The 18,101-nt window shown below is 61.7% G+C and overlaps 1 protein-coding gene across 1 annotated transcript; it reads right to left on the reverse strand.

Moving 5' to 3' along the window:
* Positions 1–10,866: 10,866 nt before the first annotated feature.
* MRPS24 (mitochondrial ribosomal protein S24) lies at positions 10,867–14,020 on the reverse strand. The gene is made up of 4 exons (XM_074981734.1): positions 13,923–14,020; positions 13,270–13,350; positions 11,670–11,781; positions 10,867–11,342 (listed from the first exon to the last, which is right to left on the reverse strand). The coding sequence occupies exons 1-4, from the start codon at positions 13,953–13,955 to the stop codon at positions 11,059–11,061; spliced, it is 510 nt and encodes a 169-aa protein (XP_074837835.1). The 5' UTR covers positions 13,956–14,020; the 3' UTR covers positions 10,867–11,058.
* Positions 14,021–18,101: the final 4,081 nt, after the last annotated feature.

Below are 18,101 nucleotides of genomic sequence, written 5' to 3' on the forward strand. Positions count from 1 at the left end.
CCCCAGCTCTGGCTCCTTCCATGTTCGGTCTCCCCAGCCCCTCTCCCAGTCCTGACCCTGGCAACCTCAGCCCCCCACCAACCTCAGCCCCTCCTGGCTGCCCCCCCCCCAGCCCCAGCCTTGCCTGCGCACAGTGCAGACCCTCTGGTGGGGATGGGGGGATGGGGGGCTGGCGGTGTCTCCCTCCCCTTGGGGGCGCTCGCAGGGGGGCAGGCTGGCGGAATTCCCATGGGATCACACTGGGGGGGGCCACACTGCCCTATGGCAAATACAGGACCCCAGCCTGTGGGGATGGGGGGCTGCTGCCCCATGTCCAGTCTCCTCGGTGTGTGGGTTGCTGCCCCATGGAGTCACTGGGGGTGGGGGCTGTGTAGCCTCCCGATGGGGGCTCTGCAACATCCTGGAGGAGGTCATCAAGGGGGGGGCCTCTGCAGCATCAGGGCTGGGGAAAACAGCAGCCGCCCCATGGCAGAGGTCCCTGGCAGCAGGGGCTGCCAGCCCAAGGCACGGGGCACCAGGAAACCGGGCAGCTGCCTGCACAGAGGCCGTCACCCCGAGGCACCGGGGAACAGGAGCTGCAGGAAACATGGGACAATTTGCCCATTTCTTAGGAAAGCCTGTGAGACAGCTGAAATAAGGGCCTGCCCCGGTAGAACCTGGCCGGCGGGTCGCCCTCATTGTAGCGCAGGGCAGGTCTCGCTCTCACGTTGTTCTTGAGCTCCCCTTGGCAGCGAGCCGGGGACCCTGCGGAGCCCACGCGGCTTATTGCGCCCCCACCGCGCCCAGTGTGTCTTGATTCAAATGCACCGCACAGGCTGGTGAAGTGCTGCCGGTGGATGCGAGCAGCCTGCAGAACAAGGGGGTACTTTGGACCAGGGTTTGCAAACATGGGGCTCAGCCCCCAAAGCGGGTCACCTGAAAGTTCCAACGGGCCACCTGCTGCTGGCGGCTGCTGTCCCCTGGGGCTGGCTGGACTCCAGGAGAGAGAAGCTGGGGGGGTCAGTGCTGCTCAGCTTTGGCCCAGCTGTCCCGCCGATGGGAATCTGGCGAAGCCGAATTTGGGCAAATGGCCCTGTGTGCCCAAGAGCCAGGGCACAACTCCACTGGCACAAATTTGGTCCCGGCTGGGGTCAGAGCCAAACCTGAGCTGCACTGCAGGTCGTGAGCCTGGACAGCTGCAAAATGCAGGTGGGTTCCAGGCAGGACCCAACTGGGTATGGTGCAAGGGACAGATCCAACCCAGCCACCCCAGGGCCTCCAATCCCAGTCTATTTCCATCTTTGTGGGCAGCCATAAACTTTTACCAAAGGGTCCTGAGCCCTGAAGGATCGAGAGTCCCTGCTCGAGCTCAGGCCGGCGTACTGCAGTCTGTGAATGACACGCTCCAGGCAGCTTTTTGGTGCAAAGAGATACAGCTCCTGACACGCTGCCTGTGTCGGCCTCGCCTGGGACGAGTTACCCAGCCTGGCCTGTTGGTGGTTAACAAGTAATTGATGAATTTCTCTCTGCAGTTAGATCATGGCTTTTTCCCTGTTATTCTTTACTGGGCGCACCCTGTTCCCTCCCCCTCGGTCACACCTGCTTCATCCAGCCCTCGTGATCCCTGTCTCTTTCTGTGCTTCTGTTTACTGCCTCTTGGCCGATTTGGCCCCGATCCTGCACGTATGTCATTTTCCCACAAGTTAGCCGACCACTAAGCACAGGGGGCAGATTAAGCACAGGCGGGTCCCTCAGACAGCACAGTCGCAAGGGCCTCCCCCCTTAAAATGTTAATGCAATGTCGCTATTTAGGCTTTGCAATCTACATGTGCTTATTACTCATGAGGGATGTGAAACAAATGAAGCTTAATTTTAAAACGAGAATGACGGGGTGCATTTCTTTTGTTCCATTGAAGTGGATTGTTTCAACCGAATGGAGTTATGGAGCTTTGGGGGCTCTGGGCCAATGGCCCCTTTTGCCCTTAGGATCGGGGCCTTTGATGGTCAGACTCTCGGGGCAGGACCTCTCTTTCTGTGCAATGTTTGTACAGCACCCAGCACCATGGAGTTCTCATCACCCTCAGAGCTGCGGCGAGCCAGCGATTTGCTGTATAACTTCCGTAAGCGATTGGTCTCCGGGCTGCAGCTCATTGGGGTGCTGGCCCCGGAGAACATTCCTCAGACAACGGTGCTGTTTTCCTTGGATGGGTTCTTTGTTGCTCTTTCCTGACTGGCTGAGCATCGCTCTTAGGAGCCATTTATCGGGGTAGACTCTTGTGATGACACATTGGAAACTGGCTTGTTGCAAACATCCAGAAATAGACATTTAATATTCACAGTTTCCAAGGATGTGCCTCGGCTAGAACCATCCTGCGGCGTGATCCCAGAGAACGAGGCCGTGCATTTGGTGAAACGGTCGTGGGAAATCCTGAGACATTGCACCGCACTGGTCCGGCCCAGGAGATCTCATGGCTGTGTTCTCGCACAACAGTGTAAGGCAGGACTCTTGTCCCCATTGTACAGCTGGGAAACTGAGGCACAGAGGCATAAGTGACTTGCTCCTGGTCATACAGGCTATCTGTGGCAAAGCATGGGATTGAATCCAAGTTGTAGCCTGGAGGGGCTTCATTTGCAAGCTACTTTGCATTTCCTTTGTATCAGTCTGCCCACTGAATTCCTCTTCCGCCCCTCAGCACCCCCCTTGTGTCTAGTCTAACACAGGCAGCTAAGGTTTCTGGGCTTTATCCTGTTACCAGATCCTGTCTGTGGGCTCACTAGAGCTGTGGGGAGAACTGGTTGTTGCAAAACCAGCCTATTCCGTAACACAGTGGCGTGAGCTTTACACCTGGTCTCCGGCTGTCCCAGTGGCACTGCTGCCTTTAGAGCAGGGTAAGCCCTGCAACAACATTGGTTTGAATTCACACCTCAGCTTGTACAGTGGAAGTACCTGAAAGTCAGCTGCCTCTTAATACCCTGGGAGGGGAACCTCCAACTCCTTTGTATAACCCTCTGCCTATTATAATAAGTTTCTGCTGACTAATAAGTCACTCGTGATTTTGTTCTGGCTGCTAAATATAATACTTGGTTACTTCGAATGCTGCTTTCTCCTCTGGGCGACCGGAGGGTGACTCCTCAGTGGGTAGCTTTGTCTTGACCTGTCCACCCCCAAACAAGCAGCATTCAGGGCCATCTGTGGACCAGCTGCTGAGCCGGGCTGGTTATGTCGCAAGCTGGCCCACGAGCTGTTTTACAGCTTTGAGAAGGCTCAGAGATAAAGTCCCAAACCTGTCCTGGCCACCTCCCTAGCTGCAAGCTGGTTTGGGTGGGAATCAAGCTCTGCGCTGACAGCCGTGGGGTCTTTTTTGGGTGAGCTCACGATCCCAGCTGAGGGGTGGGAAGGCCTCCCAGACTGACAGGCTTGTTCCTAGACGCCACCGTTGCATCTAATTATCTTTAATATGTTTGTTGAGCTGGAGACAGGCTGGTGGGGAGCCGATTGGCTTCCCCACTTCCCGTTCGTACTGTCTGCAGGTTGGCTTATTTGGGACGAGGGCAATCGGTGTTAATTACAGCCCGGAGCCAGCACCCCAGAGAGGCCAGGGCTTTGCTGGGCACAGGTTGCAAATAACACGCAGCCAGATATTTATAATGAAACCCATCGCTGGTTTGTGCCTGGCTGGGTGCCAACGCCCACTCGGCCTCTCTTTTTCCCCAGCCGACCCAGCCCTGGCCGATCGGTCCCATCGGTGGCGGCAGCTGGTTTCGGGTGAGACATGAGGGGTTGCAGCACAAGCCGGCTGCTGCTCACAGTGAGTCACCAGGGCCTGGTAAATTCCAGCTGGTGTCTCCAAAGGGAGCCCTGTTTGCAGAGCCTGCCCCAATGCCTGTTTCCAGCGGCTGATTGGAATGGAGCTTGCGAGGAATTTGGACAGAGAGCAACCCCCTCCCCCCGGGGCCAGGCTGAGGCCTTGCTGAGCTTGCAAGCTGCTCCTAGCTGCAGGCTGTTGGGGCTCTTGCTCCCCAAGATCAGCTGCAGCTAAGAGGAGCAAGGACACCTCTGCCCCACAGGATCCCCCCTGCAAGGGGCACAGAGAGCTGGCCCTGCTGCCGGGGGCCTGGCAGGGCTTGGAGCCAGGGCTGACTCAGGCAGCGTGGGCTGGAGCGGTGAGGTTAGGTGCCAGCGAGAGGGGGTGAGCTCCTGCTTTGCCCCAGACGGTGGCTTTGGCAGGCCCAGTGCTGTGGTCAGGCCAGAGGCCGACCTGACGCCCAGCTACCGCCCCCTTCCCCTGCTGGCAAGTGGCTGCAGCAGGAGCTCCCCTCTCGGGCCAACCACAACCCCACCTCCCCAGGCTCCATGCAACCTGGGAGGACCCCCGGTACCCACAGCTGCAGCGTCTGCCAGGTCAGGCACCTGCCACCCGCTGGTCTCTGCCCCCCACCCCCCCTCGTGCATTCCCCCAGGGAGGGGAGTCAGGAGCCCAGCCACAGCAGAGGTCCCTGCAAAGAAGCACAGAGAGGAGAGTAAGCTGGCTTTGCAGCCGCCTGGGGCAGTGCCAGTGCCTGCCCTGGGCACGGTGCACCACGAAGCAGGTCTCCCCCGGTTTCGCCCCGGCAAGGTGGGGGAGAGGGGTCTGGGATGCTTCAGCGGACAGGACCTAGCACCAGCCCTGCCCAGGGCTGCCCTCCCCGTCTGGTTTCCACCCAGGCCCCTGCCAGTCCACTGCCTGTCACTGACGTGGGCAGGGCAAACGGGAGGGGAAGTGGCTGGCCCGAGGGCTCGGAGGGCATCTGTGGCAGAGCTGGGGAGAGAACCCAGGCGTCCTGAGGCCAAGCCGTGCCCTAACCTGAGGGCCTCCCTGGTGCTGGCTGCCCAGCTGGGGTGGGGTTAGCAGCCTTCGTCCTCCGAGGCTGGGCAGGGGCCGCTCGCTGGCCAAGGAAGGATGGGGGATACTCCGGCTCAGCCGCAGCCAGCGAGCGCCATCCCCCCGGCTGGCAGGTGGGACCCAGCATTTGGCCCAGCAGGGCCCGGCAGGCCCGGCCCCACTGCTTGGTCCCCCAGTGCCTGTTTAAGGGACGCAGTCTGTTAGCCCCTGCCCCAGTCAGTGGGTTGGCTGGGGTCTGGGCATTGGTGGGGAGGAGGTGCAGGGCAGTAGGGAACGTGGGCACTGGCAGAGTTAAGGAACGAGGGGAGGGCACTGGGCAGGGGTTGGGCACAGGGGATGGGAGGCTGGGGGATTGGCAGGATGCAGTGTGGGGCAGAGCCCTGCCCCATGGTTGCAGCTTAAGAAGGAGGGGGACCCTTCCCCTAATCCCCCAGGAACCCTGTCCTCCCCCCATCCCCCTTGCTCATGCTGCCTGGACAAGCCGAGGGCAGCAACCAGGCTCAGGCGAGGTCACCTGGGTCTCCAGGGACAAGGGTGTGGGGCAGGCATTGCTCAAGCATCTGCCACCCCTTCTGCTCAGCTGGACCCTTGCTCCAGCCCGTCAGCAGCTTCCTGCCTCCCTGGGCAAGGGGGTTGATCATTTACTCGCAGGAAGCATGGTTCACCAGGCGGAGCACAGGGCAGGCACCCAGGATTCCTGGGTTCTTGCCCTGGCAGGGCAGTGGAGTCTAGGGGTTGGAGCCGTGGGGGCCGGCAGCCAGGATTCCTGGGTTCTGTCCCCAGAATGGTCACTGGTCCACTGCATGGGGCGTTCCCTCCCCAGGACACACCCTCTTTAACCCTGGGCAGGCCCCACCCCAGAGATGGCTGCATTTTTGGGGGCTCTCAGATGAGCAAAGTCGATGGCCCTGAGCTGCAGGGGCAGGAGCCCCTAAGGAGCCCCAGCCCTCGAGCTCCTGACCCTCCCTTGCTGAGCCCTGAGCACCACCCCCCAGCGCCAGCAGCAGCCGCCCAAGAGATCCCAGTCCTGATGGATTGCACCCACTGGCCTGACCTGGCCCCACGGGCGCAGGGAAGGGAGGGTAAATCTTCCGCAGTGATGGCTCAGATAACACCCGAGAACACCCCGCACCCGTGACCTGCCCGGCCTTGGAGATGGGGCAGGGCTGGGAGATAAGCAAGCACCCCACCCGGGGATTACCACCCTCTTCTCCCAGGCACTGAGCCACCAGCTCAGCCCGCTGGCCGCCCAGCCTGACATGACACCTGGCTGCTGGGACCGGTTGTTGCCCCAGGTACGGTGCCTGGGCGGTGCCTGTCTAATAACAGGCTGCACGGGGGGTCATTAAAAGGCAGGGCTGGGGAGTAACATCTCTAGCCTGGGGCAGGCCCTGAACCAGTCCGAACAGGGCTGGGCAGGCTGGGAGAACCATAGCAGGGTGGGGAACAGCGTGGGAAGGGTAGGGATTTGATTCCCCCGCTATACTGTGCGTGCCTCAGTTTCCCTGGGCACCTCGATGGGGATGGGAGTTTCGGGTGTGACAGCTCCCCTCTTCCCTGCATTCCCCCACAGTGGCGGACACCCTTTGTCACCTGAGCCTGGGAGGGGGTCGGTCCAGGGGACAACTTTCAGAGGGAACGCCGGCTGGAGTTAACAAGGCCAGGGCTCCGCACCACACCGTGTCTCTGGGAACGCCGGCTGGCTGGCGCTGGCTCTTGCGCATGGACAGTCAGTTTGCTCATCACCAGCCGAGCTCTGTGCATGGCCAGGCGAAGCCAGGGCTGGTCCCGGGCAGCCAAAGGGATGGAGCGCTGGTGACCCCAGGCCAAGGGGACCCACGGGGGGTTGGTACCCATAGCCATGCCCTGGGGCAGGTGGCTGGAGCCCATAGGTGGACACCGGCCAGCCCTATGGGGGGACCCCTTCCTGCCCAGGACCCTGGTGCCAGCAGGAGGGAGTCACTGTCCCTGGGCAACTCCCTGCCTGGCCGGCCCAGTGCTCCTGCCAAGCCCAGTGTGCCTGAGATGGCCCAGAGGCTACAGGGGTCCTCCAGGCCAGCCTGAGCCACAGCACCACCTGGAGAGGTGGTCCGCAGCGGGTCCCCCTCACAAGCGCCTCCCCCGCAGAGCTGGGCACAGGGTGGATTCCGGCCCAGCCCCTCCATGCCCGCGCTGGACGCCCTCAGGCACCACAGAGACCAGAGCTGGGCTGCGTGCAGGGCTCCCAACCTCAGGGCAGGCAGCAGTTCAGCCCCGGCCCCCTGCCCCCCAGCAGCTCAGCCCCGTGACTCTCCGCCCCGGCGAGGTGCTGCTTCTCACCCACACGTCAGCTCCTCCACGCAACGCTGAATTCATTCACACCTGCCCTGACGCCAGCCCAGCGCCTGCCAGAGCTCCCAACTAGGGCACAGCCGGGGCCCAACCAGCCTGCAGCGGGGGCAGGGGGAGCCAGCCCGCCCTTAGCGCCCCATCGCCCTGTCTGCCCCCGGGGGGCGCCCGCTCGTGCCCTGCAATGCCGGACCCTCCACCACTCCAGGGTACCCTGCCAGGCCACGGCCAGTTTTATCTCAGTGCTACAAGGGGACAGGTCACCCAGAGAGGCACTGGGCAGCTCAGACTGGACGAGTGGACCAGGCTGCCTACTACGATCCAGCAAGCAGGAAGTGCCAGGCCAGGCAGGGCCCGAGATCAGGGCCCCGTCAGGTCGGGTGCTGCGTGAATCCCCCCCGAGATCAGGGCCCTGTCAGGCCGGGCGCTGCGTGAATCCCCGCCCCCGAGATCAGGGCCCCGTCAGGCCGGGCGCTGCGTGAATCCCCCCCACCGAGATCAGGGCCCCGTCAGGCCGGGCGCTGCGTGAATCCCCGCCCCCGAGATCAGGGCCCCGTCAGGCCGGGCGCTGCGTGAATCCCCCCCGAGATCAGGGCCCCGTCAGGCTGGGCGCTGCGTGAATCCCCCCCGAGATCAGGACCCCGTCAGGCCGGGCGCTGCGTGAATCCCCCCCGAGATCAGGGCCCCGTCAGGCCGGGCGCTGCGTGAATCCCCCCCCGAGATCAGGGCCCTGTCAGGCCGGGCGCTGCGTGAATCCCCCCCGAGATCAGGGCCCCGTCAGGCCCGGCGCTGCCTGAAACCCCCCAAGATCAGGGCCCTGTCGGGCCGGGCGCTGCCCAGAGCCCCGAGATCAGGGCCCTGTCGGGCCGGGCGCTGCCCAGAGCCCCCCAAGATCAGGGCCCCGTCGGGCCGGGCGCTGCCCAGAGCCCCGAGATCAGGGCCCCGTCGGGCCGGGCGCTGCCTGAAACCCCCCAAGATCAGGGCCCCGTCGGGCCGGGCGCTGCCCAGAGCCCCCCAAGATCAGGGCCCTGTCGGGCTGGGCACTGCCCAGAGCCCCGAGATCAGGACCCCGTCAGGCCGGGTGCTGCCCAGACCCCCCTGAGATCAGGGCCCCGTCAGGCCGGGTGCTGCCCCGACCCCAGCCCCAGCAAGGACAGTTGGGCAGCTCCAGTTACTTCCCAGGCACTGACGCACTGCAGGGACTCTGGTGTCCTGGCCAGGGGCTCTGCCTCCTCCTGCCCCAGGCTGGGCTGCTGGCCAGGGCTCTGACGCCAGCGGAGGGGCAAGGTCCATCACGCCCCATCCCTGTGGGCCCAGAAAGGGGCACAAGACTCTGCATGGGAACAGCACCCCCAAGGGGGCAGAGGGTACAGGGGCTATGGCAGGGCCCTGCTAGGGCACAGGACACACCACAGGCAGGAACGGGGGCCGTGACTCCCCCTTTCTCCTCCTCCGGGCCGTGTCCCAAGCTGGGAGTGGGGGCGCCGGAGCCCAGGCACCCAGCAGGGGAGTGTGGCTGCCCTGTGCCCGGCTGAGCAGAACCCTGGGCACCTTCCTGCCTGGCGCCCCCACCCAGCAACCAGCCCCACCCGCCGGCTTTGCCATTTCAGAGGCGCGGGGAGCTTCATGGCCTCGCCCCCGCGTGGGACCCAGCCGCGGCGCTGCCCTGGCGCCTTGCTACCCGCAGAGCAGACCGAGCCGCACTGCGCCCCGCCCTGGGGCACCTGTCGCCCTAACCAGGGGAACCAGGCGCCCGGGCTCCAGCAAATGGTTAGGAAGCAGGACTCCTGGGTTCTCTTGGCTCCGCCCTGTTCCCTGCCTCAGTTTCCCCCGCAGCTAGCTCCTGCATCAAGGACATATATCACTGCCTGTCTCCCTCTCCAGCGGCAGGGGGCACGGATGGACCTGATGCCAGAGGGGCAGGGAAGGACCCTGCCACCGGGGTCAGCACAGCCTGGCTGAGAGAACAGCCCCGACTCCCAGCCGCACACTGGCCAGGCCTGAGCTTGGCACCAGGCCTGCAGGGCTCCCAGCCCTGCCCCAAAGTCCATTGCCCGGGGCGCATCCTTTGCCCCTCCCCCCCCGGCAGGTGCCTGTGGGAACAGCGCCGTAAATGGCTCAGCCGGGCCGGCTCACGCCGGTTTGACTCTCACGCTCTGAGCTGGCACGATGCCCACGCAGGGCGAGTGCGTGCGCCTGCCACCCAGCTTCAGAGCCCCGGCCTCACGCTGGGAGAGGGAGAACCCGTCTGCGCCTGGGCGTCACACCCTGGAGTCCTGACCACCAGACCCAGAGCCGGGCACAGACCACGGGAGGTGCTGCTGGGAGGGGACAGGCTGGGCGCAGGACTTCGGGGTTCTAATCGGCTCACCACTGCCGTGCCACGGCAGCCTGCCCCCCCGTGACTCGGTTTCCCCATGCTGTGGGGCCAGTGACCCGGCACTCAGCTGACTGGAGCAGCAGGAAACAAAGCCTTTGTTATTTACAGCCGTTCAGAGTCCGTCCCGGACACACACCCCACCCCTGCATCCTCTATGAGACACGGGCCCTGCCCCGCACCAGGGAAAGAAGCGGAAGGTCCCCTCGATGACCCAGGAGTCCTGACTCTTAGCGCCACTGCTACTCTAACCACTAGGCAGGGCCCCCCCCCACAGCTGGGACAGAACCCAGGGTTCTGGCTCCTCTTCCCTCCCAGGCTGGGGCTCAGGCCCTGGTAGCTCTTGGTGCCTTGACCCCGCTCCCAGAGCAAGGAGAGGCCACAGCACCCTGCCCTGCAGGCTCTGGGGGGAACCCTGTGGCACTGCTCTGGTGGGGGGAGCCACGGGTCACAGCGCATGGTGGTTCTGGGGGAGGCAAGGTGGCACAGCCCCTGCCTGGCCAGTGGCTAATTCCCAGCACGTTGGGCTCGGGCCTGGAGGTGCCCAGGAGTCTAATCCTGGGTCTGAATGGCCAGGGGCTGCGACCGGGCACCACCGAGGTTCATGGTGCCTGCTAGGCCCTGGGCGGGCCCTGCGCGACATCACACAAGAGCTGGCATGTGCATCCCCACCCTGGGGCTGGGGGCCAGCTGCCGGCTCCGCCCCAGAGCACGCTGCAGCTTGTGGGGGCCTCCTCATCTCCATTGCTGAGCTGCTGTCTCCTTGGAGGGTGGGGGGGGAGGCAGACGGCCTGGGACAGCCCCTAGAGCCTCCCACAGAACAGCCCTTGAGGCCAGAGCCATTGTGTCCACAGCCCAAGGGCCGGGCACCAGGAAACAATGTCCAGTCTGCCAGAGCTGGGGGCCGGAGCCGATCCACGCTGCCACCCACCGTGGCAGCCACGTGTCCCCAGACCTGCTCCCAGCCGCTCCCCAGAACCCCTCACACCCTCTGGCTGGGCCTCCCCACTTGCAGACAAATGACTAGGTGGGCCCAGGTCTCTGCCCATACCTTGCTCCTGTCTGCTCTGGCCGGCCCAGCACGCAGGGCCAGGAGGCCCCTCGCCAGGAGCACGGCAAGCATGGGGAAGGGCCCGATTCTGGCTCTCCCAGAGCTGTGCCTGGGGAGTAGGGGGAGCCTCATGGAAAGAGGAAGCCCCCAAGGACTTGGCCACAGCCCTGTAACCAGGCAGGGGAGAGGGGGAAGCGCAGAGCTGCTGGCTCCTGGGCCTGAGCAGGGAGGAACCGGACCCCGTCGACTCAGGCCAGTCCTTTTATTGCCCACGGCCGGGCCGCAGTCACGTGCTCAGAACGCCCACAGCCCCCTCCGCCCCCCGGACAGCTGCAGAGACAGGGAGGCCGGGGCCAGGTACGGAAGCCCCACCGCTCGGGGCGGCGGGTGCCCCAGCTGGGCAGAGGCTGGCGCAGGTCTGGCCTGGGGCTCGGGCAGCGCTACAGGTACTTGTAAACGACTTTCTCGGGCACGGTCTGCACTTCCAGCCTGACGGGGCACTTGTAGAGGAAGGAAAGCAGCACCTCGGTGTAGGCCAGCAGGAAATAGAACTTGTGGGCCGGCAGGCGCTGCAGGAAGACGGCGCAGATGATCAGCATGTTGGCCCGGCGTTTCAGCACCACCTCGTTGGCCAGGCAGCCGTGGAAGGTGCCGTAGATGAACTTGCGAATGAAGACGTCCTCCACGGTGCGCTCGGCGGCGCCCCCCTCGCCGTCCAGGTTACCTGCAGGGCAGACGGCGGCAGGGTGAGGGGCTGGGGCTGGGCACTGGAAGAGAACCTGCCGGCAGCAGCAGCTGCCGCTGCGGAAGGCTGTGCTGCTGTCCGGCCGTGGAGCGGGCAGGGACCCCGTGGGACCCCTCGCCTGGAAACAAGCCAGCGGCGGGCGGAAGAGGGGAGACGGCCTCTACCCAGGTTGAAAGCCGCCCCTATTGCGTTCAATTAAGGTGACGCAGGGCCGTGCAATGGGGCATATCCACCTCTGCGGGTGGGGGGCAGCGGGGAACGGGCTGGCGCTGAGAGCCAGGGACCCGCGGCTGGCGTGTCACTCACTGGTGTGCAGGGAGAGCCAGGCCTTGCGATGAGCGATGTAGTGGGGCGGGTGGGCCTGCTCGTACGTCACCGGCTTGTCTCCCTTCCCAACGCGCACTCGGGCCGCCCGGTTCTGCAAGATAACACTTGTGAGCACAACAGTGGGGGGCACCCCGCTGGGCAGGGCCAAGAAAGGGGGGTGTGTCCCTTCCCTGCCCCATAGGCCTTAATGCCCCAGAGGGGACAGGGCAGCAGGTGCGTCAGAGCACTTGGCAGAACCCCGGAGCACCGGGCCCCTGGCGCCAGGCTGCTCCCGCTGCCCACGCACCTGAGGACTGGCGCCGGTATGTCCTGGCCCACACCTGAGGCTGGGTCCAGGAAATGCCCCAGGTCCCGTGCAGACGGACCACTGGGACTCCCACTCTCAGGGCAAGTTACTGGGGTTCCAAAGGCAAAGAACAGGCACTGCCAGGTGACAGCGCAAAGCCCAGGTGTTCGGGGGAAACTGAGGCATGGAGGAGGTTGCGCCCACTCCAGGTTTTCCAGTGAGTGCCTGGCAAACCTGTGCGTAATCCCCAGGAATCCGAACTCAGCCCTCAGGACGCCCAGAGCTGGGATGGGCTCCACCGGAGAGGCGAAGGCTCCTGGCACCAGCTGCTGGTTCCAGGTAGAGCGACCATATCTCCCAGTCCCAAATACAGGACAGGGAGATATCGGGGGAAGAGGCAGCTCCTCCAAGCCCCAGGGAGCCGGGAAGGAGGCAGCAGCTGCCCGCCCTTCCCAATCCCTGGGCCGCGGCAGCCCCAAGTGCTTCTGGGAGCCCCAAGGAAGCAGCAGGGCTGGGGCAGCCATAGCACTTCACCCCCACCCTTCCCCGAGCCCCATGGCAGGGCCAGGGCAGGCGTGGCTGCCGGAGGAATAAGCAGGACGACCAGTCCCTTTTCCAAAATAAGCAGGGAGGCCTTTTTGGCAGCCCACCAGCAGGACGGATGGTCACCCGAGTTCCAGGCCTCGCAGGAATCCTGCCCCCATCCCCAAGGCCCTTTGTCACCCAGGGAGGGAGGAGCAGCTGTGTGATGGAGTGGGAGGAGTGCATGTGTGAGACAAGCAGAGCAGCTCCCAGCAGCTAAGGATGACCCTGGGGCTATAACCTAGGCCAGCAGGTAACACCTCAGCCCTGAACAAAGAGGAGGGTGGAGCCGAGCTGGGTTTGAATGGGGGTGGGGGGCGGCAGTTAGAGGCTGAGGGGGAGAGGGAGCTGGAAGGCAGCCAGCCTGAGGAGGGGGAAGCTACACCCCAGAGGGGCCCCCCTCAGGCTCCTCTCCCCAGGACGGGTTGGAATGACTGTCTCTGACTGCTGCACTGACACTTCTGTGAGAAACTGGGCCTCTGTTGCCTCATAAACCTCCTGTTGTACCTGCTGAGTGAGAGTCACTCCTGCCAGCAGACGTGGTGCAGTGCATGGGAACCCCTGAACCCCATCACAAGCTGTTACTTACCTTGGCGCTCCTGCAGTTCCCCGCAGGGCTGCCCGGGGAGATCCCACCACCGGCCCCGGTCCCTCTCTGGGGCACAGGCTGCGGGTGGCGGGGTGAGGTCTGCGCAGCGGGGGCAGACTTACCTTGTGGCAGGCGGCTGTGGTGTGCAGAGTCCGGCTGCAGGGCAGGAGCCCGGGGAAGGTGGCCCGGGGCCACGGCAGGGCCTGGCAAGGCAAAGCACAGCAAAGCCCAGGCTGGCAGCGCCCCCCGGCACAAGCCCCTGGCCAGGCCCGCAGTGGGTGTTGGAAGCTGCCGCCAGGCAGAGCCCCGAGTCGCGCCACGCCCGGCCCAGGGCCCCGGGGGGGGGTCCCCAACCCCAGCCCCAGCCCCACCCCCTCCAACCCCCCGCTGCCCGCCAGGCCCCGTCCCCCGCTGGCCAAGCCCCTCCTCCCGCCCCCCTCCCCTTGGCGTGGCCAGGCCCCGCCCCCTGGGGACCCCCCGCCCGCCCGCCAGGCCCCGCCCACCGCCGGCCGAGCCCTCCCACTCCCACTGTCCGGGCCCCGCCCCCTCCGGCCCCCACCGGCCGAGCCCCCCCACTCCCACTGCCCGGGCCCCGCCCCTTCCCGCCCCCACCGGCCGGGCCCCGGCGATGACGGGAGGCCCCCAGCGCTGGGTCCCCGCGAGGGCGGTGTGGGGGCGGGGCGGGGCGGGGCGGGCAGTCGTGCGCCCCTCCCCCTCCAGGGCCGCCGCGCGGGAAGGCGGTGGGGGAGGGGCGCAGGCCGCGGCGGTCTCTCACCGTCAGGCCCCGTGCCCACAAGGGCGCCGCCATCTTGGAACGCGCCAACTCCCTCCCGCGGCGGGGGGTGGGGGGCCGCTGCAGCGGCCGGACTGAACCAAACTCCCCGGGGGGGGAGGAGGGGCGGGAGCCTGACAACAGCCGCTGCCCGCCCAATCCGTTCACTCGGCCCGACTGACGTCACGGCGGGCGGCCCGCCGCGGCGTCTGCGCGTGCGCGCCTCTTCCGCAGGCCCGCGGGCTCTTCGCGTACTTCCGAAAGAGCCGGGCGGCCGGCTTTCTTCTTTCGAAAGCAGCGGCTGCGGATGAGGCGCCCGATATGTAAAACCGGTGTCTCATTTGCATTTTTGATTCCCCTCATCTGCATTCCTCTATCGAAAGAGGAACACGAGGGGGCCGCGTCCCACGAGGGACGTGGTAACGAGCGAGTTGCGAAGATGCTAATGAGGCGCTGCCATAATCGCAGGTGGCCGCCCTTATGCTAATGAGGCAGTGCATATTCATGACAGCGTCTCATTAGCATCTTCCCAACCCGCTCGTTACCATGCCCGAGCGTAGCCGTGGAGACCCAGCCGTACCCTGTAAGTTTTTTCGAGGTCCGTCTGCAGTGTCACCGCAGCCTGGCAGCTCTTCTGAGCCCCTTGCCATCCTCGCCGGGTCTCTCCGCGCCTCAGGGCGAAGCTGCACTCGCCAGACGATCGACCTAGTCTGCTGCTCGTGAAAGGACATTGGCGCCAGCTGAGTTACCCCTCTGGGGGGCACGGCCCAGCCAGAGTTAGTGACAAGTTTCTCTGCAAAAAGGAACACGTGGTACAAGGTTACGTGAAAAGACTTAATGCAAAGTTATATGCAAATGACACAAAGTTAAATGCAAACGCTTAATACAGAGATTTGTCTACAACCCGGCCCCTGGGGATAGATATCCGGCCCTGTGGACAGACACCTGCCCCTGGGGACAGACACCTGTTCCTGGAGACAGATATCCAGCCCTGGGGACAGACACCCGCTGCTGGGGACAGATACCCAGCCCTGGGCACAAATACCCAGCCCTGGAGACAGACACCCACTCCTGGGGACAGACACCCAGCCCAGGGCACAGCCTTAGCTCAAGCACACAGCTAGCAGCAACCCCCTCACTGACACCTCCCCACATCAGGTGTCTGGTTTGGGCCGCCAAGCGGAAAGCTCTAGAGATGGGTCCCAGCAGCGCCAGGCCTGGGCGATGGGTGAAGCTGCAGCCTGGGGAGGCAAGCTCCCCATACACCACCCCTGCTCTGCCCCACCCCTGCCCCACTTCCCACTGTCTCCCTCTGCTCTCTGCTCACGCACCAAACCCTGGACCCAAATGTAGCAAATATCATGGCGGGGGGAATCCACGCTTCTAAAATGTCTCCCTAATGGAACTTTTCCTTGCACCCAACCCAGCTGCCAACTTTGTCCACATATTGATTCTGGGGATACCATCACTGGACCTAACCACATTAATTACAGGATCAAAGGTGCATTCTCGTGCACTTCCAGCAACATTATATATGCCATTATGTGTCAACAATGCCCTGACTCTATGTACACTGGACAGACTGGGCAAAACCTTCGCCACAGAATAAACGGACACAGAGCAGACATCAAGAAACTCAATAGACATAAGCTAGTCAGTGAACACTTCAATGGAGTGAGCTATTCTGTTACAAACCTGAGATTTGTGTCCTAGAACAAAGGGAATTTAAAAACAGATTACAGTGAGAAATTTGTGAGTTGGAATTCATATTCAAATTTGAGACATTGACGCATAGTAAGAACAGAGACACCAATCACCTCACACATTACAAGGACTGCTTCCCTTCCTTTGATGCTTGTAATGATCTCAAACAGGACAATTAACTCACCCCACCCCACCTCTCACCCCCTTCCTTCTATCCCATTTGATGTGTCAGTTTTTATGGCAATTTTTTTTTCTTTTTGGTCCTCTGTACTTATAAATGCCAGTCTGCATTGGAAGTGAAATTGACCTGATGAAGTGGGTCTGTCCCATGAAGGCTCATCGCCAAATAAATAATTTTGTTAGTCTTTAAAGTGCTACATTTCTGCAGCTTTGTTTAGTTTCCCTAATGGAGCGTGTTTTCCACAGTGTGCTGGGCTGGGAGGACTGGACATGCAGAAGGTACGTCATTAAAAGCACTCAGTTTGGGACTAAAAACCATCAGTCACAGGTTTTTGGTATCGGTGGGAAGCGAGTCAGAGATTTATGGGTGAAGTCTCTGCGTAAGTGTAAGCCAGCTGCCCAGAGGAAGGAACACAGAACTAAATATCATGGAAAACACGGAGCGGCCCTTCTTCATTCTGCATTTTCTGCATCAGTGTTTCCCAGGAGTTTGATATGTTAAACGTGCTGTTATGTTCTTCAGAGAGAAATCAGCCCGGGTTGCTTCGTGTTAAGCTCGCCGAAAGTCAGACATCATTTACATGACCCAGCCAGAGCAGCACCGAGTGTCCATAACAAAGTTTGTTGCTTTGAGCAAACGGAAACATTCATTTATGTTGTTCCATGTGGACTACCTGGCCAGTGAAGTTAAGGAGGCAACTGAGACCAACAAGACAGCGTGTGTGCATGCGTGTGTGTGTGTGTAATATGTGCACATGACCCAGTGTTGAGTGATGAATGTATCACTGGTAAGTGTGGCATTTTCCTTGCCCCCTAAACAGATCCAGGGGTGCATTCTTTAGGAACAGCTGGGTTAGTGCTACAGAGAACTGCCCGGCCTCTGGACCAGCCATGGGGATCCCAGACCCTGGGTTTTCCCTGCAGACAGGGTGGGAGACATCTTCTGGTGCGTGGGGACTGAGGGAAGGATTTGGGGGTCGCTGTAGCTAAGGAAAGCTCGGGTGCCTTATGGTCTCAGGGGGCCCAAGAGAGAAAGGCTGGGAGCTTGCTACAGGAGCCAGCCCACCAGGAATCCTGGGAAAAGTTGGGGGGGCTACACCTCCAGAAGGGTTGGGGCCTCTGGGGAGCAGCCCAGCAATCCCCAAGCTGTGCAACTGACTCTGCCTATGGAGGAGGAGGCTAGGGGGTGATGGGTGAGGGGTCTGAGAGCGATGGGGGGGGCACTCGGTGGGTCAGACTGGGAGGGCAGTCTCTTCTTTCCTGGGGGTCTGCAAAGCTGTATTTCCTTGGCTGTTGCCCTCTGCCATGTCCTGAACAGGTGCAGAACGCCCTACAACAAGCCAACAATAGTAATCCAATCGCATGTGTCCTGCCCCCCAGGCTTTAGGAAAATTGGCTTATGAATATTCATAACTCGAAGAGAGTTGATGCAAATTACCTCATGGACCCTCTCAGCGTCAATGATATAATGTGCTAAATGGGTCTATCCTGTTTTTGTGCATGGATCATTCTTGTGTGTAAAGTTAGCAAGATGACATGAGAATCTAGTTTTAATTCTAAATGTGCTAATAGGGACCATTACTGATGCTCTGGAACCTGAATGGCTCTGTGATCAAGTCAATGACCTGTTAGTGGCTCTGTTTGCCCTGTAATCCTAGACTGTGTTTGGTCCTAAAAGTATAAAAAGTAGGATTTAAGTGGTTGCGAGAGAATACAGTCAAATCAAAGTAAGTTATGAAAGTAAAATGAACAGAAAATGCTGAGCTAGTGCCAATCCACTAAGAAACTTGTTACACATGAATTTTCACCCTCAGCAGCTGTTCTTGTCACAGGTAAAAGCCTCAAGGCAGAGGTGGTCTTTATACTGGAATCTGTCTTGAACCTGGTAATTTTCCAGGGGGTGGAGGGTTGCTGAATAAAGGGTTCCTGCCCCGGGGAAAGTCTATTAAGCAATAGGAAACCATAAGTCCGTTGTCTTCAGCTGGCCTTCGAAATTGCCTGGCCCACCCAAAGAGGATACAAAGAACTTTGAGAAAGCTGTAGATCCAAACCAGAGTAAAGATCAGCTCTGCCTTGAGGCTTTTACTTGAGACAAGAACAGCTGCTTGGGGTAAGAATTCGCATGTAACAAGTTTCTTAGGGGATTGGCACTAGCTCAGCCTTTTCTGTTCATTTTACTTTCACAACTTACTTTGATCTGACTGTTTTCTCTTGCAACCACTTAAATGCTACTTCCTATACTTAAAACCACTTTTATTTATTACCAAGTTCAGCGCAAATACCTGTTAAGGAAGCACG

This window comes from Carettochelys insculpta, chromosome 31, assembly GCF_033958435.1.
Source record: "Carettochelys insculpta isolate YL-2023 chromosome 31, ASM3395843v1, whole genome shotgun sequence".
NCBI lineage: Eukaryota > Metazoa > Chordata > Testudines > Carettochelyidae > Carettochelys > Carettochelys insculpta.